This window comes from Bufo gargarizans, chromosome 4 (assembly GCF_014858855.1).
Source record: "Bufo gargarizans isolate SCDJY-AF-19 chromosome 4, ASM1485885v1, whole genome shotgun sequence".
NCBI classification, from domain to species: Eukaryota; Metazoa; Chordata; class Amphibia; order Anura; family Bufonidae; genus Bufo; species Bufo gargarizans.
Window position 1 is genome coordinate 510981512 of NC_058083.1, and position 27449 is coordinate 511008960.

A 27449-nucleotide genomic window follows, 5' to 3' on the forward strand; every position below is an offset into this window, starting at 1 on the left:
TCATCCATATCATTATCTTATCCGGCTCTCCTGGTGTGAGCCCAGCCTTAAATACATCGATCTGAAGGTAACTAACACCCATGGGTTGTAATCTGCAGGGCGCAGCGTTTGCCGTCACCTTTACTCCGGTTTATTTGAGAACCCGAGTCGTGGATTGTGCAATTCAAACAAAACATCCTAAGAAACTGGATACGTCTTTCCAGAATGACTATAGGACAAAAGCAAGCGCAGGTATTACTGACATATAATCTAACTAACAAACTGCACATAATTTTTTTTTATAATAATCACATAAAGCATATATAAAACACAACACGTGTTCATTATAGGACTTACCACCAGTGTCAGATCCGTGGAGAGTCAGCCCCTTTTGGGGCGAACTCTGTAAGAAATTAAACTGTGGTGTGTTCCATCGCATGTCTATGTATTCTGCATTGCCTGCAGCCTGGAATATGGTCTCGTACAGAGGCGTTATACTGCAGCACATGGAGTGCTCATGTCTCTGCGGTGCCACGCGGTCTCTGTGCGCCACCGCACAAGTGAAAAGATTAAAGGGGTTGGCGGATTTATATTACAAGCTGTACATGTGCTGGTCACATCACGTATTAAACTATAGGCACTGAATAATTTAGGTTACTAGGCAGTAGGGCTGCACGATATGGGAATTTTGTGCGATTGCGATAAGGGCCCTAAAAATTGTGATAACGGGATGCGATATTTTAAGGGAATTGTGCTAGAGGTCTATTTGCTTGGATTTTCAAGGCAAAAGCACACACAAATTACTGATAATGCAGAAATGTAGTTATGCTTAACTCAAGAACTGAAATGCACAGTGTTTTTTAAAATAAAACATCTTTTTCTAAATTAAATAACATATTTGCATTACTGCAAAAGTACAAAATACAAAACTTGCCATTTTCTTAATAGCACTGCACAGAACAGATAAATAAAATAGAATAAATAAAAGAACATTTGTTAAAGGGGTTCTGCACTTTCAATTAACTGATGATCTATCCTCTGGATAGATCATCAGCTTCTGATCGGCGGGGGTCCGACACCCGGGACCCCCGCCGATCAGCTGTTTGAGAAGGCAGCGGCGCTCCAGCAGCGCCGCTGCCTTCTCACTATTTACCGCCTGGCCGGCGGCCCACTGACGTCACGACTTGTATCAACTAGAGTGGGCGCGGCTAAGCTCTGTTCACGTGAATGGAGCTTAGCCGCGCCCACTCTAGTTGATACAAGTCGTGACGTCAGTGGGCGGGCGGCCCGGCGGTAAACAGTGAGAAGGCAGCGGCGCTGCTGGAGCGCCGCTGCCTTCTCAAACAGCTGATCGGCGGGGGTCCCGGGTGTCGGACCCCCGCCGATCAGAAGCTGATGATCTATCCTCTGGATAGATCATCAGTTAATTGAAAGTGCAGAACCCCTTTAATTAAAATAACGACTTGCCTCCAGCCCCTCCTCCCTCCCCATACTGTAACTGATGTATCGCCGGCCGCGCTGTGCAGCATAGCGGCCGGCGATACATCCGTGTCAACCACGTAAAAAGTCAACCATCGCTTTATAAGGCGCACTGCCATTTTCCCCCCACTTTTGGGGGGGAAAAAGTTTGTCTTATAAAGCGAAAAATATGGTAATATAATTGCAGCATTTTTGGGTCGGCCAATTGGCGACTGCGATATGGCGATTAATTGCGATTGCTTTGGCGATATATTGTGCAGGCCTACTAGGCAGGTCCCCTGAACTGCGTGCCGGCACTGCACTGGAAACATGGTGGCTGATGGAGTTCCATCTATCAGCGGCCTCCATTCACTTACCCTGGGGATGGACTGCGCATGCGCTAGTTTACCTATCTGTCCCCAGTGTAAGGCCTCCTGCACACGACAGGTTTTTTTCCCCATTTACGGGCCGTTTTTTGTGTTCTGTATACGGAACCATTCATTTTTATGGATCCGCCCAAAAAAAAAAAAAAAAAAAGAATGTACTCCGTATGCATTCCGTTTCCATATTTCAGTTTTTCCGTTGAAAGATAGAACATGTCCTATTATTGCCATATTGCCCGCAAATCAAGTTCCGTGGCTCCATTCAAGTCAATGGGTTCACATACTCTGAATGTTTTCCGTATCTGTTCCGTTTTTGCGGAACCATCTATTGGTTGCCGTGCTTGCTCACTATAGGAAAAAGCACTAGACTGCACCTACTCCCACGGAACCGACCACCAGAGGCGCCAGTGCTTTTTCCTTATAGTGTGCAAGCACGACCACCACTGATGGATTGCAGGGTGGTCGTAACCATGGAAACGAGCAGTGCATAATGTGATGGAAAAATTAATCCAGTCAGAAAATGAAGCAATATGGAGAATCACAACACATTAGTAAGTGCCTTGTATTAACTTTTTCTACATGATAAATGCCATTTGCTGAAGTGAGACAACCCCTTTAAGCCGTAGACATGACTTGATCTTACACTATTCGTTACTATGGATTTTATTTTCTTGTTTCATAACTTTTGGATTGATGTGTGTATTACATGTGTATCTTGTCTCACTCGACTGTAACCTTTCACCTGCATGCACGTTGGCTGCAGTGTGGTATTTAGGGTCACAAGTATGAATGCCGCTTAGTCATGAATAAGGACCTAACCACAGGGGTCCGAAACGCGTAGATGCTGTTATTGGATATTGGATTTTAACCTGCACTAAGAAAATAAAGATTGTCTCCCACTCCCGCACCACCTCCTCGCCTCATTCCCTCTCTGTTGGTGTCCCGCAAGGCTCTGTCCTAGGACCCCTGCTCTTCTCTATCTACACCCTTGGCCTGGGACAGCTCATAGAGTCCCATGGCTTTCAGTATCACTCCTATGCTGACGACACACAAATCTACCTCTCTGGTCCAGACATCACCACCTTACTATCAAGAATCCCACAATGTCTATCTTCCATATCATCCTCCTTCTTTGGCTTTCGCTTTCTAAAACTTAACATGGATAAAACAGAATTCATCATCTCCCCCCCCTTCTTGCTCAACCCCCCAACAGACCTATCTATCACGATCAATGGCTGCACACTCTCTCCGGTAACCAAGTCCGCTGCCTTGGAGTGACCTTGGATTCTGCCCTCTCCTGACCGCACATCCAAGCCCTTTCCACCACCTGCCGCCTCCAGCTCAAAAACATCTCCCGCATCCACGCTTTCCTCAACTTTGAGTCTGCGAAAATGCTTGTACATGCCCTCATCATCTCCCGCCTAGACTACTGCAACATCCTCCTCTGTGGCCTTCCATCTAGCACTCTCGCACCCCTCCAATCTATCCTCAACTCTGGTGCCCGACTAATCCACCTCTCACCCTGTTACTCCTCTGCCAATCCCTTCACTGGCTCCCCATTGCCCAACAAATTCAGTTCAAAGTAGGGGTGCACCGAAATGAAAATTCTGGTCCGAAACCGAAACCGAAAATTCAGGATACCCCTTGACCAAAACCGAAACTGCCTTTTTGCCCAAATACTTTTAAAAGACCCCCCACCCCATAACAGTGCCATCCACAGACCCCCACCCACCCCATAACAGTGCCATCCACAGACCCCCCCACCTCATAACAGTGCCATCCACAGACCCCCACCCACCCCATAACAGTGCCATCCACAGACCCCCACCCACCCCATAACAGTGCCATCCACAGACCCCCACCCACCCCATAACAGTGCCATCCACAGACCCCCACCCACCCCATAACAGTGCCATCCACAGACCCCCCCCCCCCCCCCATTGTACAATTAATAGAAAATAGCGGGGAGGGACTGGGAGGAGGAGCTGGGGGCCGGTGCGTTCACTGTGCTCCGGCCCCCAGCTCCAGTAGTTATAAAAAGTGTGCAATTAATACGGATTCTATTCATGAGGCCCCCTCTACATCCTACTCACAGGGCTGTTATCTTAATGCATTGCTGGCCGGCCGGGCAGACGAGCGGCAGCGTCACGACTGACGTCACATGCCTGCGCCGCCTCCTTCATTCAGAAAGTAGGCCGGGCACATGACGTCAGTCGTGACGCTGCCGCTCGTCTGCCCGGCCGGCCAGCATTAAGATAACAGCCCTGTGAGTAGGATGTAGAGGGGGCCTCATGAATAGAATCCGTATTAATTGCACACTTTTTATAACTACTGGAGCTGGGGGCCGGAGCACAGTGAACGCACCGGCCCCCAGCTCCTCCTCCCAGTCCCTCCCCGCTATTTTCTGCCGATATGTACAAATATCGGCCGAAATGGATTAGGTGCATTTTCGGCCGATATTTTCGGCTGCCGGAATTTCGGTGCACCCCTAGTTCAAAGTACTAACAAATACATACAAGGCCGTCCATAACCTGTCCCCTCCCTACATCTCTGAGCTACTTTCCCGATACACCCCCACACGCACTCTCCGATCCTCACAAGACCTCCTTCTCTCCTCTCCTCTTATTGCCTTTTCCCACAATCGACTCCAAGATTTCTCCCGTGCATCCCCCATTCTCTGGAACTCGCTACCCCAACATATCAGACTCTCACCGACAGTGGAATCCTTCAAGAGAAACCTAAAAACCTACCTCTTCAGACAAGCCTACAACCAGTGACCCTGCTGCCTCTATATCGCCATGACCAGCTTCACCCGCACCTACTGTGTCCTTCTCCCATACCATGTAGATTGTGGGCCCTCTGTCCTCCTGTACCAGTCTGTAACTCTTCTTGTTTATGATTAGTGCAATTGTCTGTGTTATGTATGTGCACCGCTTATCATATGTACAGCGCTATGGAATGAATGGCGCTTTAATAATAATTGTCACTTTTTGAAGAAGCCAGACCTTTGCAAGGCGTATGAGATTTCACAAACCTCATGAACACTTTGCTTTTTCAGAAATGTACCTGTCGTGCAGATTTTGAAATTCTCGGCATGTCAATTCTTTGTGCGGATTTCACCCCTTTTCAATGCAAGGGTAAGAGCTGTGGCAAAATCACAACAAATCCGCAATTCACACATGTGCTTTTTGGTGTGGATTTGGTGCAGAAACAGCGCAGGGAAATTTGTGCAGAATGTCTGTTAGGGCTCATGCACACGACTGTATGTATTTTGCGGAACAGAACAGCTGGCCCCTAATAGAACAGTTCTATCTATATCCGTAATGCGGACAATAATAGGACATGTTCTTTTTTTTTACGGAACGGAAATACGGAAACGGAATGCACTTCCGTTTTTTTTGCAGACCCATTGAAATGAATGGTTCCGCATACGGTCCGCAAAGGAACGGACACGGAAAGCAAATACGTTCGTGTGCATGAGCCCTTACACAGCTTGCAGCCTGAAGGGTACATGCACGTGGCGGTGTAGGTTATGCAGATTCTCCGCACGTACTTTCATGCGGTTTTCGCTTAATTTCTGCAGCAAATCAGCAGTGAAATCCACCTTATGTGCAGATTTTGATGCAGATTCGCTCCAGATCTCACAGGGAGAAGTCGGCAATGAAAAAACCACATGAACAACTGACATGCTGCGGATTTCTAAAGCCGAACTGCAGGTCCACTTCTGCACCGTGTACACGAGATTTTGAAATTCCCGTCTACTTAGCCGGTGCTGTATTACAGGGCGGAGTATCTGTGCAAAAATTTGTGCGTAATACGCACGATGTGCAAATACCCTTGTAGATTTCTAAACCTGACCAAGAATTTTCTGATGTGTCCACGGTGTCATTTTATGGCTCCTCATCTGGACTGTGAACCAAGGATATGGATTTTTCATGTCCGATCTTTGCAGGTATAAATCGGCGCCAGTTGTATCTTGCAGCCGCTTATCTCCCCTGCTCTACTGAAATAACAAACGTTCAGCTGATGCGAATGTGCAGACTTCACAAATCACAAGCATTTTTTTCCGAAAAAATATTGGAGGTGCCGGACGCCACCCATTACTCCTCGCTGATCGCTCTCGAGCAGGGAGTGGTCACAGAGCAGTGTTTAAGGGCAGGTTAAAGACAGAATCCACATGGAAAAATCTAATGGGCCACAGGATCCACAGCAGAAATCCAAAGCTGACCCTCTTTTTCTCCAGCGCCATTCTCTGCGCTGCCAGCCCCACTTCGCCCCGCTGTTTGTATATAAGGCTGCACTGGTGAGGTGCAGGTATACGGCTTGTGACTCTGGAGAACTGATTGGCAGCAGCGGTCACATGCCGTATACCTGCAATTGACTGCGGCAGCCTTGTATACAAACAGCGGGAGGAGGACCGGACCGCAGGACACAGAGAACAGCGCAGGGGAAAGACGCGAGTATATAGTCATTTTTTAGGCGTCATTCCTCATGCAATCTGCAAATTGCAGATCAACAAAATAAGGGCTTGTTCACACGACCGTGCCGTGTTTTACGGTCTGCAAATTGCGGATCCACAAAACACGGATGTCGCCCGTGTGCCTTCCGCAATTTGCGGAACGGATGGCCCTTTACAGAAATGCCTATTCTCGTCCGCAAAACGGATAATTTTTGCGGGGCCACGAAACGGAGCAACGGATGCTATCCGCATCTTTTGCGGCCCCACTGAAGTGAATAGGTCCGCACCCGTGCCGCAAAAAATGCGGCTCGGATGCGGAACCAAACCACGGTCATGTGAATGAGCCCTAAGGATGAACCATTTTTGCAAAACTAACTTACGTATGCATCAACCGTGTTCTTACCCCATCGATATGTCCGTTCTGCAACGAGAACAACGCCTATGCTTGGCGGCGAAATGTGGATTACAGACCCATTGAAGTCAATGGGTCCTCAAAAAATTTAGTAGCAACAAGGACGGTGGGTGACACAATTTTTTTACTTTCTATATACTAGTGTAGAAGATAACATTGCTGGGTGTCCGTGAGATCCTTCTGGGGAAAAAATAAAATAAAAAACTTTAACCCCTTCAGTGCTCCGTTCTCTAATCTGGTATCTTCTAGACTGAGCTAAACCGGAAAATCTATTGAGTTCAAAGCCTGGCACAGGACCAGCCTGACACCGCGCTGGACACGGAAAGGTCTGACAAGCCCAGAGGGGCCATTACCGGTAAGCGCAGACCCTTTTTCCAGGGACCGGTGCTGGTCCCAGGTTAATGGGCCTCCCCTGATGTTACCTACTGATCTTTGTTAAAGGGACTGTTCAGGATTACGTCAACATGGCTGCTTTCTTCCAAAAACAGAGCCACCCCTGCCCGTGGGTTGTGTGCGGCATTGCAGCTCCGCTCATTCACTGAATGGAGCTGATCTGCAATACTTTGTGCAACCTGCGTAACCTGGCGGCGCTGTTTCGGAAAGGCAGTTATCCTGCACAACCCCCTTTTAAAGTAAAAAGCTCCTTTTAATGTGTCTTTTCCAATTCAATGTTAGAAACTAGGCAGAATCTGTAACTTCTAAAACACATCAAGCAATAGCACACGTTTGGCTTGGCCCCCGTATTCCCTCCATAAGAAGCCACCTACCTGCCCGACGGACGCTGCACAGAGTGGAGACTGTCAGTAGGTGCAGAGGTCTGCACAACATTTCACAGGGCGCAATGTACTTCCTATGTCAGCCGTGTTCCTGCTGGGTCCTAGAGGCCTCGGATCTGCTGACTCATTCTTCTCTCACCTCATTCCTATGGATTTAGCAGATATTTGCAGTAACTGTCCTGAGATAATCACATGATGGAAGGTAATATCGTTATCAATATTAATTGCGTAATGCCTTAAATTTTTTATTTTTTTTAAATGCAATTCCGGGGTCGCGGTCACTGGTGAGTTGTGCTGCGACCCCCTTCAGTTCAATGGCTGCTCTGCGACACAGGGATCCATGACGGGTATGGCAGACGAAATCGCTGTGTAAGCCCCAGCCTTAGGGATCATGCACACGAACGTATTTTTCTTCAGTTTCCGTTCCGTTTTTTTTTTTTACAGGTCCATATGCGGAACCATTCATTTCAATGGGTCTTAAAAAAAAAATTACGGAAATGTGCATTCAGTGTCCACAAAAAAAATAAATAAATAGAACATGTCCTATTCTTGTCCATTTTGCAGACAAGGACAGTCATTGTTACACTGGATCCGCAAAAAAAACGGATGCAACACGGACGTCACGCGGATGTCATCTCTTTTTTGTGGATTGCAAAATACATACGGTCGTGTGCATGAGCCCTTAACCATGACACAGCTCTATCAATATGGTCACCCACCTTTCCCAGACTCCTGAAAAGCCTGACTATTCCTGCAGGGATATGGGATGAGGTGACGTATCACTGCGTAAACGGATTGGCCTTCGGGAGTCCGGGAAAGCTGGGTGACAACTTGCGTGGGAGCTAAAATAGTAAATTCGCTGTCACTCGAGTTTTACTGATTTAGACATAGGATTTTGCGCGTCACACGTCACAGACACAGCTCCAGTGCAGACCTATGTGTCTCCATGGTTACAGGCAATAAACCTTGTGGGAGTCATTGACCAAACTGGTGTAAAGTAGAACTGGCTTAGTTGTCAATAGCAACCAATCAGATTCCACCTTTAATTTTCCAAAGAAGCTGTCCAAGATGAAAGGAGGAATCTGATTGGTTGCTAGGGGCAACTAAGCCAGTTCTACTTTTCACCAGTTTGATAAATGACCCCCTGTGTGTCTACTCCGCCTGTCATGTGTTACATCCTTCATCCTTCCATTTGACCCTTGCCTCCCTTGCCTTAGGCCTCATCCACACAACCGAGTTCGTTTCGTGGTCTGCAAAAAACGCGTTCGGCTGGAATCATATTTGGCGTTTTTTTCCGTGTGATTCCGGATCCGGAATCACACGGAACGGTTCTGGTCCTTCGGGGTCCAAACTTCCACACTGCAAAAGACAGAACATGTCCTATTTTTCGCCGCATCTTGTGAATAGGTCCAGAGCTTGATGCAGAGAGCACACGGTTGGTACCCATATTTTGTGGGTCAGCGGTTTGCGGCCCACAACACGAGCATGGCTGTCCCGCCGCCGTACGAATGTGGCCCTAGGCTGGGACTAGACGGCGGTACTGGCCACAACAAGTTCTACGTGAAATGCTGCGGCTGCGACAGTCGAAAGAAATCCAACACAACAGCAATTCTTGGGTGGCAGCATTTTTTGAGTCGCTCTGAAAAACCGTTCTGCTCCTACACTCCGGTCGTCGGTTGCGCAATGTGTGTTGTGCCCAAAGTCGCTGTGTAGTCTCGGCCTATTTTTTGATCCTGGGATCACGGCAGCAGCTTGTGAGTCGCTCTGCAGCCCCATTGAGTTCTATGGCTGCACTATGACAGGTGTCACAGCCAAGATTGCCATCTAGCATGAGCCGTAGGGTCTGCACACATTTTTTTTTTATAACGTTAATCAATGGTGTCACCACAGTCGCAAAAAAATCCATCCAAGTCGGATTATTGTGCGACTGTCACATCACAGTTGCAGCATGTTGTAGAGCAACACCATTACAAAAAAATAATAATCACGTGACACGTCGCCATGTAGCTGTAGCTTTTTGTTATGTCGTCATGTAGCCGGCCACGCGGGGATCTTAGGGTGGGCCCATATCACGTTGTGCCATCCGTTTAACATATATGTAGCCACTGTATGTCACCCGTGTAACGTATACATTTTTGTATATGATAAATGGATGGCAAAAACATGATGTGAACCCAGCCCAAGGATCGCAGTGTAGCCGCGCAAGCATAGGAATTAATGGGGTTGTAGCGCGATTCATACATGTGCCGTGACCCCAGGATCACAAAAAACCCAACCTGGTCAGACTGCGATTCTCGGGTAACGGTCATGGCCCTCAGGGTATGGCTAAATAGTAATCAACACGTGTCGTAACCAAATTTCACAGCGTAGCCGGGCAGCCATATGAAGCAATGGGGTCACGGTGCGACTTGAATGTTTGCGGTGACATGTTTTCGCCATTCGTGTGTGGCGGTGGCACCACAATGAACCCCCATTCCTATGGCTGCCCCTCTACACTGCCATACATGAAGGTCGCTGGGCATTGCATATAATGTATTTCAATGGTGTAAATGCGACATTCTGCACAGTAGCAAAAAAATAAAAAAATCCGATTGATTGCGATAATTGCAGTCGCAGCATGTCGCTTTGCGACCCCCTATTGAACTACAATATATAAAATGTCCTGCAACCAGTGTGGCCCTGTAGCCCTACCATTAAAAAATTGCAAAAATAAATAGCATGCGACTTTTCTGGAGCAATTTGTCGCCCTAGATCCGTACTCACACGGAGACCTCCCCTGGACGTACTCAATGTCACGGCTCAGCCAGGGCTGACAGAACGCGCGCCAGAGCTTTGGTCCTCGGCGGCCGCCGTCCCTGTCACCTCTCCGCTCGCCGTAGTTTCTGTCAGGAACATGTTGACCGTTCTCCGCCGGCGGCTGCCCGGTTCCCGCTTTCTCTGGAGAGGGAGAGCCGCCTCCGGGCTGAGCAGCAACAATGAGAGCCCTGGGAAGAACAACAAGTACCAGGACACCGTGCTGCTCCCTCACACCGACTTCCCTATACGCCGGAGCCCCGAGGACACCGTCAGCACCGAGCTGCGCCTGCAAGAGGTCAGGGGTGAGGGGCAAAGAGTGGGCACTGAGGGCAGGGGGCACCGGGACAAGGATTGGAGCCTATCGCACAGGGACTGGGCTGCTGTGCGGTCAGGGGTTCAGGGCAGGGGGCATGGGAACAAGGGCACGTCCTGGGGGGGCACTGGGAAGGAGGATCTTTGGGCAGTGGGATGATGGGGGACAGGGACTGGGGGGGTGTGAGGGGTCACTGGGACAAGGGGGACATCAGGGGCAAAGGGAGAAATCAGGGGGCACTGGGCTCAGGGCAGGAGGATTGGGTCTATCAGACGGACTGGGCTGCTCTGGGGCCAAGGATAGGGGCGCTGGGACAAGGGTTTAGGGCAGGAGGCAAGGGGTATGGGAACAAGGGCATATCATGAGGGGCACTGGGGCCTTGGAAGCGGGGATCTTTGGACAGTGGGACGATGGGGTATCTGTGGGGAAATTGGAAGGGATGTAATGGGGCACAGTGATTTGAAGGGGCACTGGGAGGGATCTCAAAGGGGATGGGGATCTCTGGGGACACTGGTTCAAGGAAGACATTAGGGGGCATCAAGATGGGACGAATCTCGGGGCAATGGGAGATGTCCGGGAGCACTGGGTTGGGAGGGATCTTGGGGTAGTTTGATGAGGGAGTAAGGCAATGGGACACTGGAGCAAGGGGGATATCAGGTGGGATTGGGATGGGAGGAACTTCTGGGGGCACTGGAACAATGGAGGATGTAAGGGGCACTTGGATGGGAGTGATCTCAGGTGGCACTGGGATGGGAGAGAAGTCAGGGGGGATCTCACTGGGGCAGGAGGGAGGACAGGGGGCACTGGGATGGGTGGGAGGTCAGGGGGGATCTCGCTGGGGCAGGAGGGAGGACAGGGGGCACTGGGATGGGTGGGAGGTCAGGGGGGATCTCGCTGGGGCAGGAGGGAGGACGGGGGCACTGGGATGGGTGGGAGGTCAGGGGGGAGGACGGGGCACTGGGATGGGTGGGAGGTCAGGGGGGAGGACAGGGGGCACTGGGATGGGTGGGAGATCAGGGGGGATCTCGCTGGGGCAGGAGGGAGGACGGGGGAACTGGGATGGGTGGGAGGTCAGGGGGGATCTCGCTGGGGCAGGAGGGAGGACGGGGGAACTGGGATGGGTGGGAGGTCAGGGGGGATCTCACTGGGGCAGGAGGGAGGACAGGTGGCACTGGGATGGGTGGGAGGTCAGGGGGGATCTCACTGGGGCAGGAGGGAGGACAGGGGGCACTGGGATGGGTGGGAGGTCAGGGGGGAGGACGGGGCACTGGGATGGGTGGGAGGTCAGGGGGGAGGACGGGGCACTGGGATGGGTGGGAGGTCAGGGGGGAGGACAGGGGGCACTGGGATGGGTGGGAGGTCAGGGGGGATCTCGCTGGGGCAGGAGGGAGGACAGGGGAACTGGGATGGGTGGGAGGTCAGGGGGGAGGACAGGGGGCACTGGTATGGGTGGGAAGTCAGGGGGGATCTCGCTGGGGCAGGAGGGAGGACGGGGGAACTGGGATGGGTGGGAGGTCAGGGGGGATCTCACTGGGGCAGGAGGGAGGTCAGAGGGCACTGGGATGGGTGGGAGGTCAGGGGGGATCTCACTGGGGCAGGAGGGAGGTCAGAGGGCACTGGGATGGGTGGGAGGTCAGGGGGGATCTCACTGGGGCAGGAGGGAGGTCAGGGGGGAGGACAGGGGGCACTGGGATGGGTGGGAGGTCAGGGGGGATCTCGCTGGGGCAGGAGGGAGGACAGGGGAACTGGGATGGGTGGGAGGTCAGGGGGGAGGACAGGGGGCACTGGTATGGGTGGGAAGTCAGGGGGGATCTCGCTGGGGCAGGAGGGAGGACGGGGGAACTGGGATGGGTGGGAGGTCAGGGGGGATCTCACTGGGGCAGGAGGGAGGTCAGAGGGCACTGGGATGGGTGGGAGGTCAGGGGGGATCTCACTGGGGCAGGAGGGAGGTCAGAGGGCACTGGGATGGGTGGGAGGTCAGGGGGGATCTCACTGGGGCAGGAGGGAGGTCAGAGGGCACTGGGATGGGTGGGAGGTCAGGAGGGAGGACGGGGGCATGGGGATGAGAGGGAGGTGAGGGGTGGGCAGTGTGATGTATGTGCCAGCTCTGCTCCTTACTATAACTCTGATGTATTTTTATGTTTTTCTCACAGGAGGCAAACTTCTTGCAGCTTTATAATTGGCAAAAAGCGAGAAAAGCAAAGAAGGAATTCAGTCTACATGACGGCCCCCCCTACGCTAACGGAGACCCCCACGTGGGACATGCACTTAATAAAGTAAGGGCTTTAGGGGTTGTGTCTGATCAGCGTCGATCATCCTTACCCCTCAGATATGGTCATCCAGTTGTATTTGTTCACCCTATTACCCGACAGCTGCTTATCTCACCCGAATAGCCGCTCACATGCCATGTACCATCTCACAATTATAATTCCTCCCTGTTTTCAAGGCCTCTGCTTGCTGACTGGGAATGGGGAAATTCTTCTTTACACCTAGTAGCTGAACAGCCCATATACTGTAGATCTAATGCTTCTCGCAGCTGGGAGTTTGCTACAGTTGTCACCAGTCTAGACAGCATACTGTGAACTAAACAGTCTGGACCGATACAATGTAGCAGGAGAGACAATTGGGCTGCTAATGGACCTAATACATCAAAGCTGAGGGTTTGTTACAGTTGCATTCAGTTTGTGTGTATTTTTGCACAGATCTCACAGGCTGTTTAGCTTCTTGAGGATTCTCTTCCTTAGTGCATATAGCACCCGCAGAACTGAATACCATGACATGCCAAGTTCTGCTGCAGTCTCTGTGTGTAAACCACGGCGGGTAGCCGCACGCAGGTCATACCCACTGACTGTGGCTAATCCAGGGCATTCCGTGGCAATGCTAACTGAAAGCCGTGGCAGGAATCAGAGGGTCAACTTCCAAAATTTCCAAAAATGCACGTTGTTCAAAAGGTGATGTGCCAATTGCTTCACCAGCTTCCATTTCTCTCCATGATGGTTTCACCTCATACCCTCCCATGTTTTGCAGATACTGAAGGACATTACAAATCGTTTCCACATGATGAGGGGCTACAAAGTGACCTACGTGCCAGGTTGGGACTGCCACGGCCTGCCTATAGAACTGCGGGCCCTGGCAGAGATCGGGGACAAAGCTGACAGTCTCTCCCCACTCGAGATAAGAAGCAGAGGTATGAATGAATGGGGGGGGGGGGGGGTTTACAAGTTTATCATCAGATTCATTTCACAAAGGGGTTGTGTAAGTTATTCAGAAAGCCCTGCAAATATAGGAATAGTTCTAAAATAATAACAGAAGGCCTACTCATCCCATTTCACCCCCCTCCGCTCCAGCCCCGCTCAGTAGGCTGCAGGTGTCTGTATACCTCACGTGACCGCTGCAGCCAGTCATTAGCCTCTAGAGCAGTGTTGGAAGCGGATTCAATAATTGAGTATACCGTCTTTTATTACTTGATCACCTTTCCTGCCTTTGGGGGGCTTTTTCGAATAACTCGGGCAACTTTAAAGGGATTTTCCAAGACGTTGTCATTGATAACCTATCATTGGGATATGGGGTCTGACCTCCCGGACCCTTGCCAACCAGATAAACGATAAATGTTGCCTGAAAATGGCCCGTTTCAGCCGACCATAATTTCCAAACGTAAATTGAACGATCGTTTGTGATGGCCAACAGCAGATGTCATCTTTCTGGTTGGGAAATTTCATCCGTGGTCACCCAAAAATACAAGTGTATGCTGTGATTAGCCGTTTTGTGCAAACCCAGTGTGTGTGTTATTTTTTTTTTTGTTTTTTTTTCTTTCTAAACTAGCTCCCTGATTGGGCAGTTTACTCTGCTATGGTCCTGTCCCCACAGACGATCCATCTGCTGCATTCCGGACAGTATATCCCCCCCCCAATAGTAAAATGTGGTATTGAAGTCAAGCAATAACACTGCAATTTTACTGCAAATGTTGCACAGCCTAAGTGTGGCATGGAAGTCCAAGAGATGCTATCACCTACACAATGTTAGGGCATCTTTGTCCTCCGTGTCTTCACTTGTCATTGTCATGTGATGTTTTGCAGCCAATCACTACTTACCATGTGACGGAGAAGAGTTCCAGTGATAATTTCTCCTCTGCTTCTCTTCAGCTAGGGCATTTGCAGAAAAGGCTATTGAGAAGCAGAAGTCCTCCTTCATCCGCTGGGGGGTAATGGCGGACTGGGATAACTGTTATTACACGTTTGATAAGAAGTACGAGGCAAAGCAGCTGGATGTTTTCTTCAAGATGCACGAGAAGGTAAGACAGAGTACTCCGTTCTTCCGCCATATTTATACCTAGGGCTTCTGGGCTGATTTAGAAAATGATGGGCCTGGGAAAACTCCTCCATAAAGGCCTTATTCGCACAGTCTGTGTTTGGTCAGCGATTTCCATCAGTGATTGTGAGCTGAAATTGCCATCGGGTTAGCTGATGACTGTCAGGGAACCCCCGCTGATCAGCTGCTGTGTGTGGCTCTGTAGACAGAAGTGAACGCCGGAGCTACACCGCACCAGCAACACTTCAGGAGCTCACTACTACAGCTCACTTAAAAAACCCTGGACAACCCCCAACCTATGTTTCACGAAAGTACATCAAATATTAGTTCAGCAGCCCAAGAAAAAAGTTAGAGCTGTTTAACCACCATGTGTGCAAAATGGCAAAAAAAAGTTTCTGTCATTTAGGACTCAAACACTCTTGTTAAGGGGTTAACAGTTTTGCTCCGGTGCATTTACAGTATTCATTTTAATATCCTTTGTTTCATAGGGCCACATATACCAGGATTACAGACCCGTGTTTTGGTCCCCATCCACGAAGTAAGAAATGTCATGCCTGCCCTAGAGCTACTGCTTTCTTTTTAGTTTTATTCCAAGAAAATAGGAGCAGTAGTGTTGGATGCTAACAACTGGAAATTTGTTGTATGGTAAATAGAGATGAGCGAACTTGTGTTTTATGTTCGGCGTCTAAAGTCCGGCTTCCGGTTAGCGGAGAATCCCGATATGGATTCCGAATACCGTTGTGGTCCCTGGTAGCGGAATCAATAATGGCCGATTATTGATTCCGCTACCACGGACCACAACGGAAGTCGGAATCCATATCGGGAACCATATCGGGATTCTCCGCTAACCGGAAGCCGAACTTTAGACGCCGAACTTAAAACAGAAGTTCGCTCATCACTAATGGTAAATCGTAAGACTGCTTTTCAGGAAACATAACCTGCGATGTCCTAACTTCTGTTATGAAGCGTTGGCACTTAAAGGGGTTTTCCAGTATTTTTTCTGGTTACTGCAGCGCTGTTCTCATTCACTTCAATAGCAGTAACCAGCTCTGTCCACCGCACAACGGACAGAGTTGGGTAGTTTTGGTGCTTATTTTCGGCGCTGGACCTACTTGGGAACAGCTGGTGGGGATGCAAGGTGTCGGACCACTCCCAATCTGATATTGATAGGCTATAAATATTAAAATCCTAGAATACCCCTTTAAAGGAGACATATGTATGCATCTTCACTTTCCCCCAGATGTCAGTTTTCAGGGTAAAGAAGGTTGTCAATGCTGAATTTCAACATTTTAAATCTGTTCGTTGTCACCTGATATACGCCACCGCCAGAGGTGACTGGATGTGTACTGGGAGGGTCGAAAGAGACAGCTGTCCACTGAATATGGGTTTGGCTGACGGCTATCTGAAGTGTATAGACACCTTTAGGCCCCATTCACACGTCCGCAATTTCGTTCCGCATTTTGCGGAACGGAGTTGCGGACCCATTAATTTCTATTTCTGACCTACACTTCCAGGTCCACATTTCCGTTCCTGAAAAAAATAGAACATGTCCTATTCTTGTCTGCAATTGGGGATAAGAATAGGCATATTCTATAAGTGCCGGCGATGTGCGGTTCGCAAAATGCGGAACGCACATTGCCGGAGTCTGTTTTTTGTGGATCTGCAAAACACGTTACGGACGTGTGAATGGGGCCTAAGGGTAGGTTCACGTGGAGGAGGATTTCAGCAGATTTTACTGCAGGTTTTTCATCCAAAGCCAGAAGTGGATCAAAAAGGAATTGGAAATATAAAGGAAGGACTTCTCCTTCCTGCTGGATCCATTTCTGGCTTTGGCTGAAAAACCAGCAGGAAAATCTTTATCCTCCTGCAAAAAAACTCCATATGAATCTAACCTAAGCCTACTGACTGTGTCACCTGTTGCAGCTGCTGTTTGTACTCCAGAGCTGCTCTTCTCCTTCTGCATTTAGAATCAGTAAGTTGGAGGCTGTGCAGAAGAGTTTTGTTATCCAGACCTTTCCCTGCTGTATATTGTATTCCAATAGTCACAGCTCTGCACTGATATACTGGTGTACTACATACATGACAGCACACACACTGTGGAAACTAACGATGAAAACCTCTCCTCTTAGGATTTTAGTTTATTATAATTGGGGTAGAAAATGTTGAAATGTACATTTTTGTTAGCATGTAGAAATGAGACTTGTATTCAGTTCTGCTAAATGTCCCTCCTATCTTGACGCATGTTATGTTTTTTTCCACCTCCTTCTAGAACAGCGCTGGCTGAGGCCGAGTTAGAATACAACCAGCAACACGTCAGCCGATCCGTCTTTGTTAAATTTCCGCTGAAGAAACCTCCTCCTAAACTTGCTTCTGCAATTGGTAATTTTTCTTAAAATACATTCATTCTATTTGTATTAATTATCTGCCTGCCGCATGGAGAATACGTCTTGAGAAGAAGAAAATGAAAAGTCTCATCCATAGGCATGCGCACTGCCGCTCCATTCAGCTGTACAACTGGAATACCCCTTTAATCTAAAGTGCACTGGAGTAACATGTGAGGCACACACATCTTAATACATTTACTGGGTCTCTGGTTATGTATGCGCCAGAAGGTCAAGATATGCCAGCTGGCCATTAACTGACTTCAGTTTGGGCCGTTTACCTCCTTCCCTGACCAGACGCATTTTTAGTTTTTTAGTACGTGCATCTTTGAAAGCCAGAAATTTTTTCTGTTCGTGCAGATACCTGCCACCTAGCGATGGCATGATTACTGGGACTAGAGCAGGAAGCAGCATTGCCTAATCTTTATATATATATATATATATATATATATATATATATTTCTCGCCCAGTTTCCTTGGGGGACACAGAAGACCTTGGGTATAGCTCATCTCCATAGGAGGCGTGACACTAAGTGAAAACTGTTAAGCCCCTCCTCCACAGCTATACCCTCAGCCTGGAGAGAGAGGCTGCCAGTTTTTTGCTTAGTGTCCAAGGAGGCAAGACACTCCCTGCTCTGCAGGGCTCTTTTCTCCTTGTTTAAATTTTTATTTTTACTTTTTCTTTTCTTTTTGTTCCAGATCATCAGGGACAACAGAGACGCACTAGACCTCTCTGTTTCTCCCGGGGTCGAGCTGCGCCAGTGTCGGTCACCCGCACTGCTGCCTCCCCCACAGAAGGCAAGGTGGATCAGGGCAGCCCTGCTCCCCTGTATCCCGCCAGCGCAAGGGTCGCCCGCACGCCAAGCCCCTCTTCCAGCGTCCTGCCACTACGGTGCCAGTAGCTGAAGGGGCGACCCTGCTGGAGTGGACCGAGGGTGAAGACGGCTGTGGTAAGAGAGTGGCTTCTCCAGCCCTACGTCCCCCCCCTACCACCACCACCCGGTCTCCTGCGGGCCTGACCCCCATACTGTGCCTCTGAACAGCTTCATAGCTGTGAGGGTAAATGCCTTGCCTCTGATGGTAGAGGTCATGAGTTCGAATCCCTTCCACTGCTGGATCTAGGCTGGCCCCTGGGGTGCCGCAGGGCGGCAATCTGCTCCCTGCTCCCCCCCCCCCCCCCGGCCCCCATAGGACATGCAGCTGCTGTCCCCCTTTATCTTTTGATGTCCCGCCGGTATATAATACTACGCGGGCACCCGATCTCAGGGTCCCCCCATCTCCTTACCGGAGCGTTGCTCAGGGCCTGGGGCCCCGCTCCTGAGGAACGCTGCACTCTCACTGGCCTCCAGCCGGCATGGACATTCCGGTGCGGCCGGGCGCCGCAATGACCTGCTGGGCCGCCATCGGGCCTGCGGGGCCGCAATTCCGGCACTCCATTTGGGCCCCTGACTCTTCCGGCCTGCGGGGTGGGCTCCCGCGGCCGGTTTAATGCGCCGCTCCGCCTCAGTCCCGGCGGTATAATACTATATAATACTATGCGGCCCCGGTCGGCCGGGCGCCGCACAAATTTAGGCCCCGGCTTTACGGCCTACTAGGCCGCAAAATTCTGGCCTTTGTTGGAGGGGGCGGGTACTTCTCCAGGCGCGTATTCTTCCCGCCTGGGGCTTCCTCCGCCCCCAGTGGATCGCAGCGCCGGCCCCCAGGCCGGCTCCCTGTTAACCCTTTGGGTGCAGGCCGGCTCCCAATGGGCCTGTATGGTTGGCCACCCCCTTTTTTTCTTGCATCAAGAGAATCTGTGCCCCTATATGGTGGTTCCCCTTTAGCCTCAGAGAGGTTGTTTTAAAAAAAATAAATAAATAAATAATGATATAAATAAAATATGAAATAATAATGAATAAACAGATGTCTATCAGATTCTTGTGGGCTGCGCAGGACGCTGCAGCCTCATCGCAGTAGTACTACCTGTCTGCATGCCCCCCTTCCATAGGCGGCATGGTTTCGCGCTCCCAGCCTGCGTCGCTGCCAGGTGCATTTCCCCTTTTAGGCGGTTTCTTGCCCTCTCCCGGGATGCAGCGCGGGCCAAGTGCATGCGGTCAGTTCTGTAGGCAGCATTCGTCACCCTCTCCAGGTATGGTGCCTGCCATGGGCATGACCCCCTTCCTAGGCGGGATACTGCACTCTCCCTGGCTGCGGGCTGGCTCTGTGTATGACCCACCTTCTTAGGCGGATTGCTGCAGTTTCACCGGATACGGTGCTGGCCATGTGCACGACCCCCTTCCATAGGCGGAACGCTGCACTCTCACTGGATTCGCTGCCAGCCGTGTGCGTGACCCCCTTCCATAGGCGGAATAATGCACTCTCACCAGATACGGTGCTGGCCATGTGCACGTCCCCCTTCCATAGGCGGAACGCTGCACTCACTGGATTCGCTGCCGGCCGTGTGCGTGACCAACTTCCATAGGCGGAATACTGCACCCTCACCGGATACGGTAATGGCCATGTGCACGTCCCCCTTCCATGGCGGAACGCAGCACTCTCGCTGGATTCGCGGTCGACCATGTGCGTGACCCCCTTCCATTGGCGGAACGCTATACTCTCACTGGATTTGTTGCCGATCATGTGCATGTCCCCCTTTTCTTAGGCGGAAATCTGCACTCTCACCGGATGCGGTGCTGGCCAGGTGCACGACACGCTTCCATAGGCGGAACGCTGCACTTTCACTGGATTCGCGGCTGGCCATAGGCATGACCCCCTTCCATAGGTGGTATGCTGCACTCTCATTGGATTCGCTGCCGGCCTTGGGCACGCCTCCTTCCCTCAGGCGGCATACATACACTCCCTCTGTCTGTGGTTGTTCTCTCGCCGGTGCGTTGCTGGCCATGTGCATGAACCCCTTCCATGGCGGGGTGCTTGCACTCTCGCTGGATCCGCTGTCAGCCATATGCATGGCCCCTCTTCCGTGGGCGGTGTACGCACTCTCACTGGATTCGCTGCCGGCCATGGGCATGCCTCCCTTCCTCAGGCGACATACACACATTCTCACTGACTGTGTTTGTCTCTCGCCAGTACGTTGCTGGCTATGTGCATGACTCCCGTACATGGCAGGGTGCTCTCACTCTCCCTGGATGAGATGCTGGCCATGTGCATGCCCCCCCCCCCCCCTTTTTTTCCGGGCGGCATACTGCACTCTAGCCGGATACGTTGCTGGCCATGAGCATGGCCTCTAACATGGGTGGAACGCTTGCACTCCCATTGGATTCGGTGCTGGCCTTGTGCGTGACCACCCCTCATTCCATGGGCGGACTTTTGCACGCTCATGAGATTCACGGCTGTCCTTGTACGTGCTGTGCTGGACTTGTACATGTCCCCTTCATTGGCGGAGTGGTTGCACTCTCACAAAGTTCGGTGTTGGGGGAATTATTGCACGCTCTCTTAATGCTAGGATAACCCTGTGCATGTCCCCCTTTCACTAGGTGGACCTCCTGCGTTCCTGCTGGATTATATGGTATGTCCTATGTCTCTGGAGTAGGTACGGCCTTAGGCGTCACCCCCTTTTGGGGTGGGCCTTTGCACTCTTGCCGACTGCAGTTTGCCAGGTACATTTCCCCCCCTTTCGGGGCGGACTGCTTACGTTCCATCGCGTGCCATGCTAGGCTTGTGCATAACTCCCTTTCAGGTTGCACTTTGCACTTCCATAGATGCTGGGGCACTCTGTGGCTGGCCCTCTTCTCTGAGTGACTTTTTTGCAGGGAGCGGCCGTTTCATGTGCGTTGTTTGGGCCGTTTATGCCTTCTCCTCCCGTAGGTGGGTTGGCCTTCTCACTGCTTACGGGGCTGCTCGTACGTATGCCTCCCCTCCTTCCTGCGACATCCCTTTGTTCTCTTGGGTTACTTGCCGCAAGCCTTGCACTCGTCTCTACAGAGATCGTTCTGTCCACCTGACCCGGAGGGCTCTATGCTCTCTACTGCACCGAGCTGGGTGGTACTCATTCATTTCGTTGGCCCTTCCTCCCGGGAAGTGTTCGTGGTTCCTAGATGCGTGCTGTTGTCTGCAGCGCCCCTCGGATTCTTCGTTGGCTCTGGCGGGACTATGGTTCCTTCGCCTACTATCATTTCCTCCTCTTCGGATGCAGTGTGGTATGAGTCCTTCCTCTTGGCGCCCTCTACGCTTCGGTCTGATCTGCTACCAGGTTCGGGCCACTCTTCTCGGGAAGATCACCCAACTTCTCTTGGATGCTCGATTACCCAGGTCCGGAGGACCTCCACCTTGGGTTCTTCAGGGTATTTGCCTTCTGCGAGGCGGTGAACCGGGCGTCTCACAGTGTAGCAGGGTTCTGCTTTTGGGCTGTCCTATGGCTTCCCTGCTGCCCACTCCTCCTTTCGGTTGGAGGGTGTGATGCCGGCCTCTGTCTCGACTACCTTGTCTCGCCGGCTCTGTTTGGCTCCCCGTTCGGTACAGATCACTCCGATGTGGCTTCTGCCCCGGCCAGGCTTCAGAGGCTGTTCCTTCACTGTCCTCCCCTCTGGGGGGAGCATGGTTGTTCATGTGGATGATTCCGGTGTTCCTTTGGTCTCGTACTGTCTCCCTTGTTCACACTGGCTGTATTAGCTGTGTGCCTCTTGCTGGGTCTACCGCGTTCTGTCCTCCCGCTGGGTGCAGATTGCGCTTTCCATTCTAGGCTATGGTCCTGCTGTAGACTTACCTTCTGGTAACTTGGGGGGACTGCCCTTCGGTCCAGATTGTCCTTAGATCTCCCACACCAGGACTGTAGATAGTCTTCCTGTGGTGGCTACATCAGCATGGACTTTAGCCTGTCTTGTCCTGGCATCTGGCGGATGCTGGGCGGACCCTTCGGTTCCCTTCCGTCTGTCCTTCTGCTCCCCCACTCCGGGTGGATACGGGACAACGTTGCTCGGAGGCCGACGGGACCAGTTTTTGCCGACCCTTCTGCCCGTGTTACTGGTCTGCGCCTGGTCACATTGGGTTTTTACCCGCTTGCCCAGGTGACTCCAGCGGGCTCGCTACTGTTCGCTCCTGGCTGTGTTTCGTCCAGGATCTGTCGTTGGACTTAGGGTTTTTGTCTGGGTGTCTGTGGGTAGCTGGGCATTCCCCACTCTGCCCTTCTCCCCCCCCATGGTTCTGTCTTTCTCCAGTCCGGCCTGGCCTGGGACTGGGACTCTTTTGCTTGAAGTGTCAAGTGTCGGCGCTGTCCTTCCTCTTCCAGCGTTCCCTGGCCCTCGGGGCCTGTCCAGACCTTCTTCCTCGGAGTGGCTCTTTGGTTCCTCTGTACTGTCCTCCGGTACCGCCCTGGGAGCTGCATGCTGAGTTCTCGGCGCTCCAATCTTTCCCTTGGAGCAGTTACAGAAGTTCTCTCTACCTCTTCTGTCCTGTACGGTTGTTTCCGTAGCCGTCGTGTCTCGGACGGGTGCCTGAATGGCGGCCCTTCTTGTTCCGAGCCTTCTGTCTTTCCCCAGGTCAGGGTTGTTCTACATCCCATGTCTTCCTTCCTTCTGAAGGTGGTGTTTGCCTATATGTTGTTTGGGCTTTGCAGTTTTGCTTGGAGATCTCCGACTCTTGTCGATGTTCGGTCTCTTGTGTTTCCAGGCGGTCCGTGCTTAGGGTTGACTGCCTCCGGGATGGCTTTTCTCAGCTTATCAGATTGGCTATTGCTGAGGTTGCCGCACCAGGGGCAGGGGTCTGCCTTGATGTCACCATTCATTTCACCAGAGCGGTCGGTGCCTCCTGGGTCGGAGGCATTGGGCTTCGGCCATGCATTTGGGCAAGGTGGCCACTGGTCTTCCTTGCACGCCTTACCGAGTTCTGCAGGGGGCTTACTCGGGCTTCGGCGGGATGCTGCCTTGGCCCGCCTGGGTGTGCGGGCGGCGGTTCCTGGATGCCTTCGGGTGCTTCGCCTTGGTGCTGTGGTCCCTCCCCTTTTGGACTGCTTTTGAACGTCCCAAGGTCTTCTGTGTCCCCCAAGGAAACTGGGCGAGAAAACGAGATTTTTGTATAACTTACCAGTAAAATCTCTTTCTCGCTCTTTCCTTGGGGGACACAGCACCCACCCATTCATTTGTTTTTCTCTACACGGTTTCCGAGTTTGTGTTACCCGTTGGGTAGTTGGCTTGTTGGTTCCACTTTTGGGCTTTGCCTTTTTTCACTACTTGGACACGCAACTGGCAGCCTCTCTCTCCAGGCTGAGGGTATAGCTGTGGAGGAGGGGCTTAACAGCTTTCACTTAGTGTCACGCCTCCTATGGAGATGAGCTATACCCAAGGTCTTCTGTGTCCCCCAAGGAAAGAGCGAGAAAGAGATTTTACTGGTAAGTTATACAAAAATCTCGTTTTCATTACTGCCTTCACTATGCTTCTACGGCAGCACAATAAGCAGGCAGTGTTATATGCTGACCGCCCGGATGTTTCTTGTCTGCAGGCGGTGGGCAAGCGGTAGAGGTACAGGTTGCAGGAGGCCATGCTTGTTCTGGAAAGCCCAGCCCACTTAAAAAATGGAAAAAATTGTGAATGGTGCCTTCCCCCCCCCCCAAAATCTTGGCACAGATCTCTTGATAAATTCCCTGCAATAGGATGTTGTGCATACAAACTATCTGCTGTGGATGCCGACAGTGTAATACAGCTGACACCCGCAATGCCCAGGATTGGAGAGAACTCTGTTCTCTGAGCGCCCCACAGCTCTGTGGTTGCTGTGACCAACTGGGCAACTGGGGCCTTGTGAAGACCTGTTGTAGTAAGCTGCCTATTAAGGCAGACAGCCAGTAAAAATCCCATATAGTACAAATCCAATAGACAGCTCACGATACCTGTGTGCGTTGCGCGGGAAGGGGCAATCACCAAACACCTGCTAATGAAAAAATCCCAGCAACGTTTTTTCTTCTGAGTAGATATGCTTTTTTCATCCACTAATGATGTAGTACAGAACGCGTTTCGGCCCGTCCAGCCTTTCTCAACTGCATAATGTCAGAATAACCAGAAACAATGTTGTTTGTTTCTGGTTATTCTGACATTATGCAGTTGAGAGAGGCTGGACGGGCCGAAACGCGTCCTGTACTACATCATTTGTGGATGAAATAAAAGCATATCTACTCAGAAGAAAAAACGTTGCTGGGATTTTTTCATTACCAGTAAAAATCCAACAGACTGTAAAAGAGAGGATTGCATATAAAGGTCCTATAAGGGTACATTAAAAAAAAAAAGTTTAAAAAGGCCACATACATTAAAAATTTTAATCACTCCCTTTCCCAATTTTCACCTCTCCTTTGTTCTCCTCTGTCCTTATACTATAAACACTGATAAGAACCAGTATCCTTCGGTTAGGTCATCAGTTTTTGACACCCGGGACCCCCGCTATTATCAGGGAATATCAGCTATTTGAGCACCAGCACTAGCAATAGCGCCATGGCTTTTTCGCAGCTTTCCCGAGGCCATGTGACGTGACTTTCACATGGCCTAGGCCCAGCCCCATTTAAGTGAATGGGGCTGAGCTGCGATACTAAGCACAGCTGCTATACAAGGTACAAGGACTGTGCTTGGTGAGCAGAGAGGAGGCCGCGGAACTGGCGCTTTCTCAAACAGCTGATTGGTGGGGATCATAGGTGTTGGACCGTCATCTCAGAAAACCCTTTTAAGTTCAAATTAGCCTGATTACTTACATGACAGTGAAGAAAGGCCCGATGTTACCATTTTACTGCAGGAGTTTTGTTGTTGCTAAATTATTGGCCGTTTATGAAAGTGTTTGAGTCGGAGTCAGAATTTTGGCTTACCAACTGCATAGCCCTGAGTGATACTGGAATTAATATACAGGTTCTTGTCTCCTTCACAGATGGAGCCACAGCGATCAGTGCTCTGGTTTGGACAACACAGCCGTGGACCATTCCAGCTAATCAGGCGGTCTGCTACATGCCAGATACCACGTATGTCCCTTGCAGTATTCACACATTACGATCAGGGGTCGAGTGGAGGGGGAACGCATGGGAACGGCGTTCCTGCACTTTTTTCATGGCAGGAACGCCGTTCCCTTTCAGCCTCAAGCCAGGAGAACACAGCTGAATCAGATTCACAGGGGGAGACGGAGCGCACTGTGCAGGGCAGGTTAAGGGAGGAGGGGCGGCTTCAGTTGAGAGGAAGCTGTCTGTGCGGTGCCGCTGCCTGCGACTCCTCTCATGGCGCCCCGCCCCCTAATGACATCATCTCCTTCACTACGAGATCATTTAGAATGTCTTTTAGAAAAGTTTGTCCTGGGATTCGAACTCACGACCTCTACACATCAGAGGAAGGCATTTACCCTCACAGCCATGAAAGCCGTCTAGGTAAATGCTTAAAAAAAAAAAATATAAGACTTCTAATTATACCTAGTGTACTGATATCTAGTGTACAACCATACACATGACAGCTGCCCACTGTGTATGGATGTAGCAGAGCTGGGTGTGTTGGGGCAGCTGTCATGTGTATGGTTGTACACTAGGTATCAGTACACTAGGTATAAGTAGAAGTCTTATTTTTTTTTTTTAAACAGCTACCTTGACAGCTTTTATGGCTGTGAGGGTAAATGCCTTGCCTCTGATGTGTAGAGGTCATGAGTTCGAATCCCAGGACAAACTTTTCTAAAAGTGTTTTTTTTTTTTTATAAGACTTCTACTGATACCTAGTTTACTGATACCAAGTGTACAACCATACACATGACAGCTGCCCACTGTGTATGGATGTAGCAGGGCTGGGTGTGTTGGGGCAGCTGTCATGTGTATGGTTGTACACTAGGTATCAGTACACTAGGTATAAGTAGAAGTCTTAGTTTTTTTTTTTTAAGCAACTACCTCAACAGATTTTATGGCTGTGAGGGTAAATGCCTTGCCTGTAATGTGTAGAGGTCATGAGTTCGAATCCCAGGACAAACTTTTCTAAAAGTGTTTTTTTTTTTTTATAAGACTTCTACTGATACCTAGTTTACTGATACCAAGTGTACAACCATACACATGACAGCTGCCCACTGTGTATGGATGTAGCAGAGCTGGGTGTATTGGGGCAGCTGTCATGTGTATGGTTGTACACTAGGTATCAGTACACTAGGTATAAGTAGAAGTCTTAGTTTTTTTTTTTTAAGCAACTACCTCAACAGCTTTTATGGCTGTGAGGGTAAATGCCTTGCCTGTAATGTGTAGAGGTCATGAGTTCGAATCCCAGGACAAACTAAAAGTGTTTTTTTTTCTTTTTCTGATACTTCTACTGATACCTTGTGTACTGATACCTAGTGTACAACCATACACATGACAGCTGCCCCAACACACCCAGCTCTGCTACATCCATACACAGTGGGCAAAGTTACCTACAGTAGAAGTCTTATATATATTTTTTTTTAAGTAGCAAGCTAGACAGCTTTCATAGCTGTGAGGGCATATGCCTTGCTTCTGCTGTGTAGAGGTCATGAGATCGAATCCCAGGACAAACTTTTCTAAAAGTGCTATTTTTTTAATTTATTTTTTAGTCCGCAGCGACACAAATTACAGCATGCTAGATTTTCTGTGCTTTTTTATTTTTTGGAGGGGGGGGGGGGTTGCAGTGGATCTTGGGTGAGTTCCCACACTTTTTTTCCCAGGACTTGACCCCTGATTACGATGCAATGTTTTTGTCTAATGCAGCACAGTTGTCATCTTCTTAGAGGGATATTACTATGGATGACAGAATTAGGCAGAACAACCCTTTAACTTTTAATAAACCATGACTGTAGAGGACAACTATCATTTCATAATTAAGAGGCAGAAGCGCTCCGTGCTATGTACCCGTGGTTTCTGCTTGGCTGTCTTTGTAGATCGCAGCGAGCAGTTTACAGTTGAATCCATACACTCTGATCTTCAAGGAGAGACAACTAAATAGGCACAGCGCTCATCTAAGCATTTCTGCAAGTCTCAAAACGACTAACATGAGAGGTAGAGCAGGCGCTTACTCTGAAAACAATGTATTTTCTAGTGTATTTACACCATTAGGCATAAATACAATGATAAATCTCCCGCATAAATACAATGATTCCTGCACTGGGGGGAGCTCTGTGTAAATTTATACAGCTGTCATTCAACTCAATCGAAGTTGTGAAACTCTCAATGCACGGACCCCCATCTTCCCTAGTGGCCGCTGCAGGAATTGCTAGGGCACTGTGATGTGAAGGAGGAGGAGTTC

At 50.3% G+C, this 27449-nt stretch overlaps 2 protein-coding genes across 2 annotated transcripts in view; one reads left to right on the forward strand and one right to left on the reverse strand.

Moving 5' to 3' along the window:
* Nucleotides 1-10316, reverse strand: part of BPNT1 (3'(2'), 5'-bisphosphate nucleotidase 1) — a 29414-nt gene extending 19098 nt beyond the window's left edge. Inside the window, exons 1-2 of the mRNA XM_044289493.1 lie at nucleotides 10231-10316; nucleotides 7459-7613 (exon numbers count right to left, since the gene is read on the reverse strand). Of these exons, the coding sequence (XP_044145428.1) occupies nucleotides 7459-7519 (61 nt within the window). The 5' untranslated portion in view covers nucleotides 7520-7613; nucleotides 10231-10316. The remainder of the gene's footprint in view (nucleotides 1-7458; nucleotides 7614-10230) is intronic.
* A 4-nt stretch (nucleotides 10317-10320) lies between these two features.
* The window catches only part of IARS2 (isoleucyl-tRNA synthetase 2, mitochondrial), an 80907-nt gene continuing 63778 nt past the window's right edge, over nucleotides 10321-27449 (forward strand). The window contains exons 1-7 of the mRNA XM_044289491.1: nucleotides 10321-10558; nucleotides 12730-12852; nucleotides 13604-13763; nucleotides 14719-14867; nucleotides 15373-15422; nucleotides 17154-17263; nucleotides 25102-25192. Of these exons, the coding sequence (XP_044145426.1) occupies nucleotides 10361-10558; nucleotides 12730-12852; nucleotides 13604-13763; nucleotides 14719-14867; nucleotides 15373-15422; nucleotides 17154-17263; nucleotides 25102-25192 (881 nt within the window). The 5' untranslated portion in view covers nucleotides 10321-10360. The remainder of the gene's footprint in view (nucleotides 10559-12729; nucleotides 12853-13603; nucleotides 13764-14718; nucleotides 14868-15372; nucleotides 15423-17153; nucleotides 17264-25101; nucleotides 25193-27449) is intronic.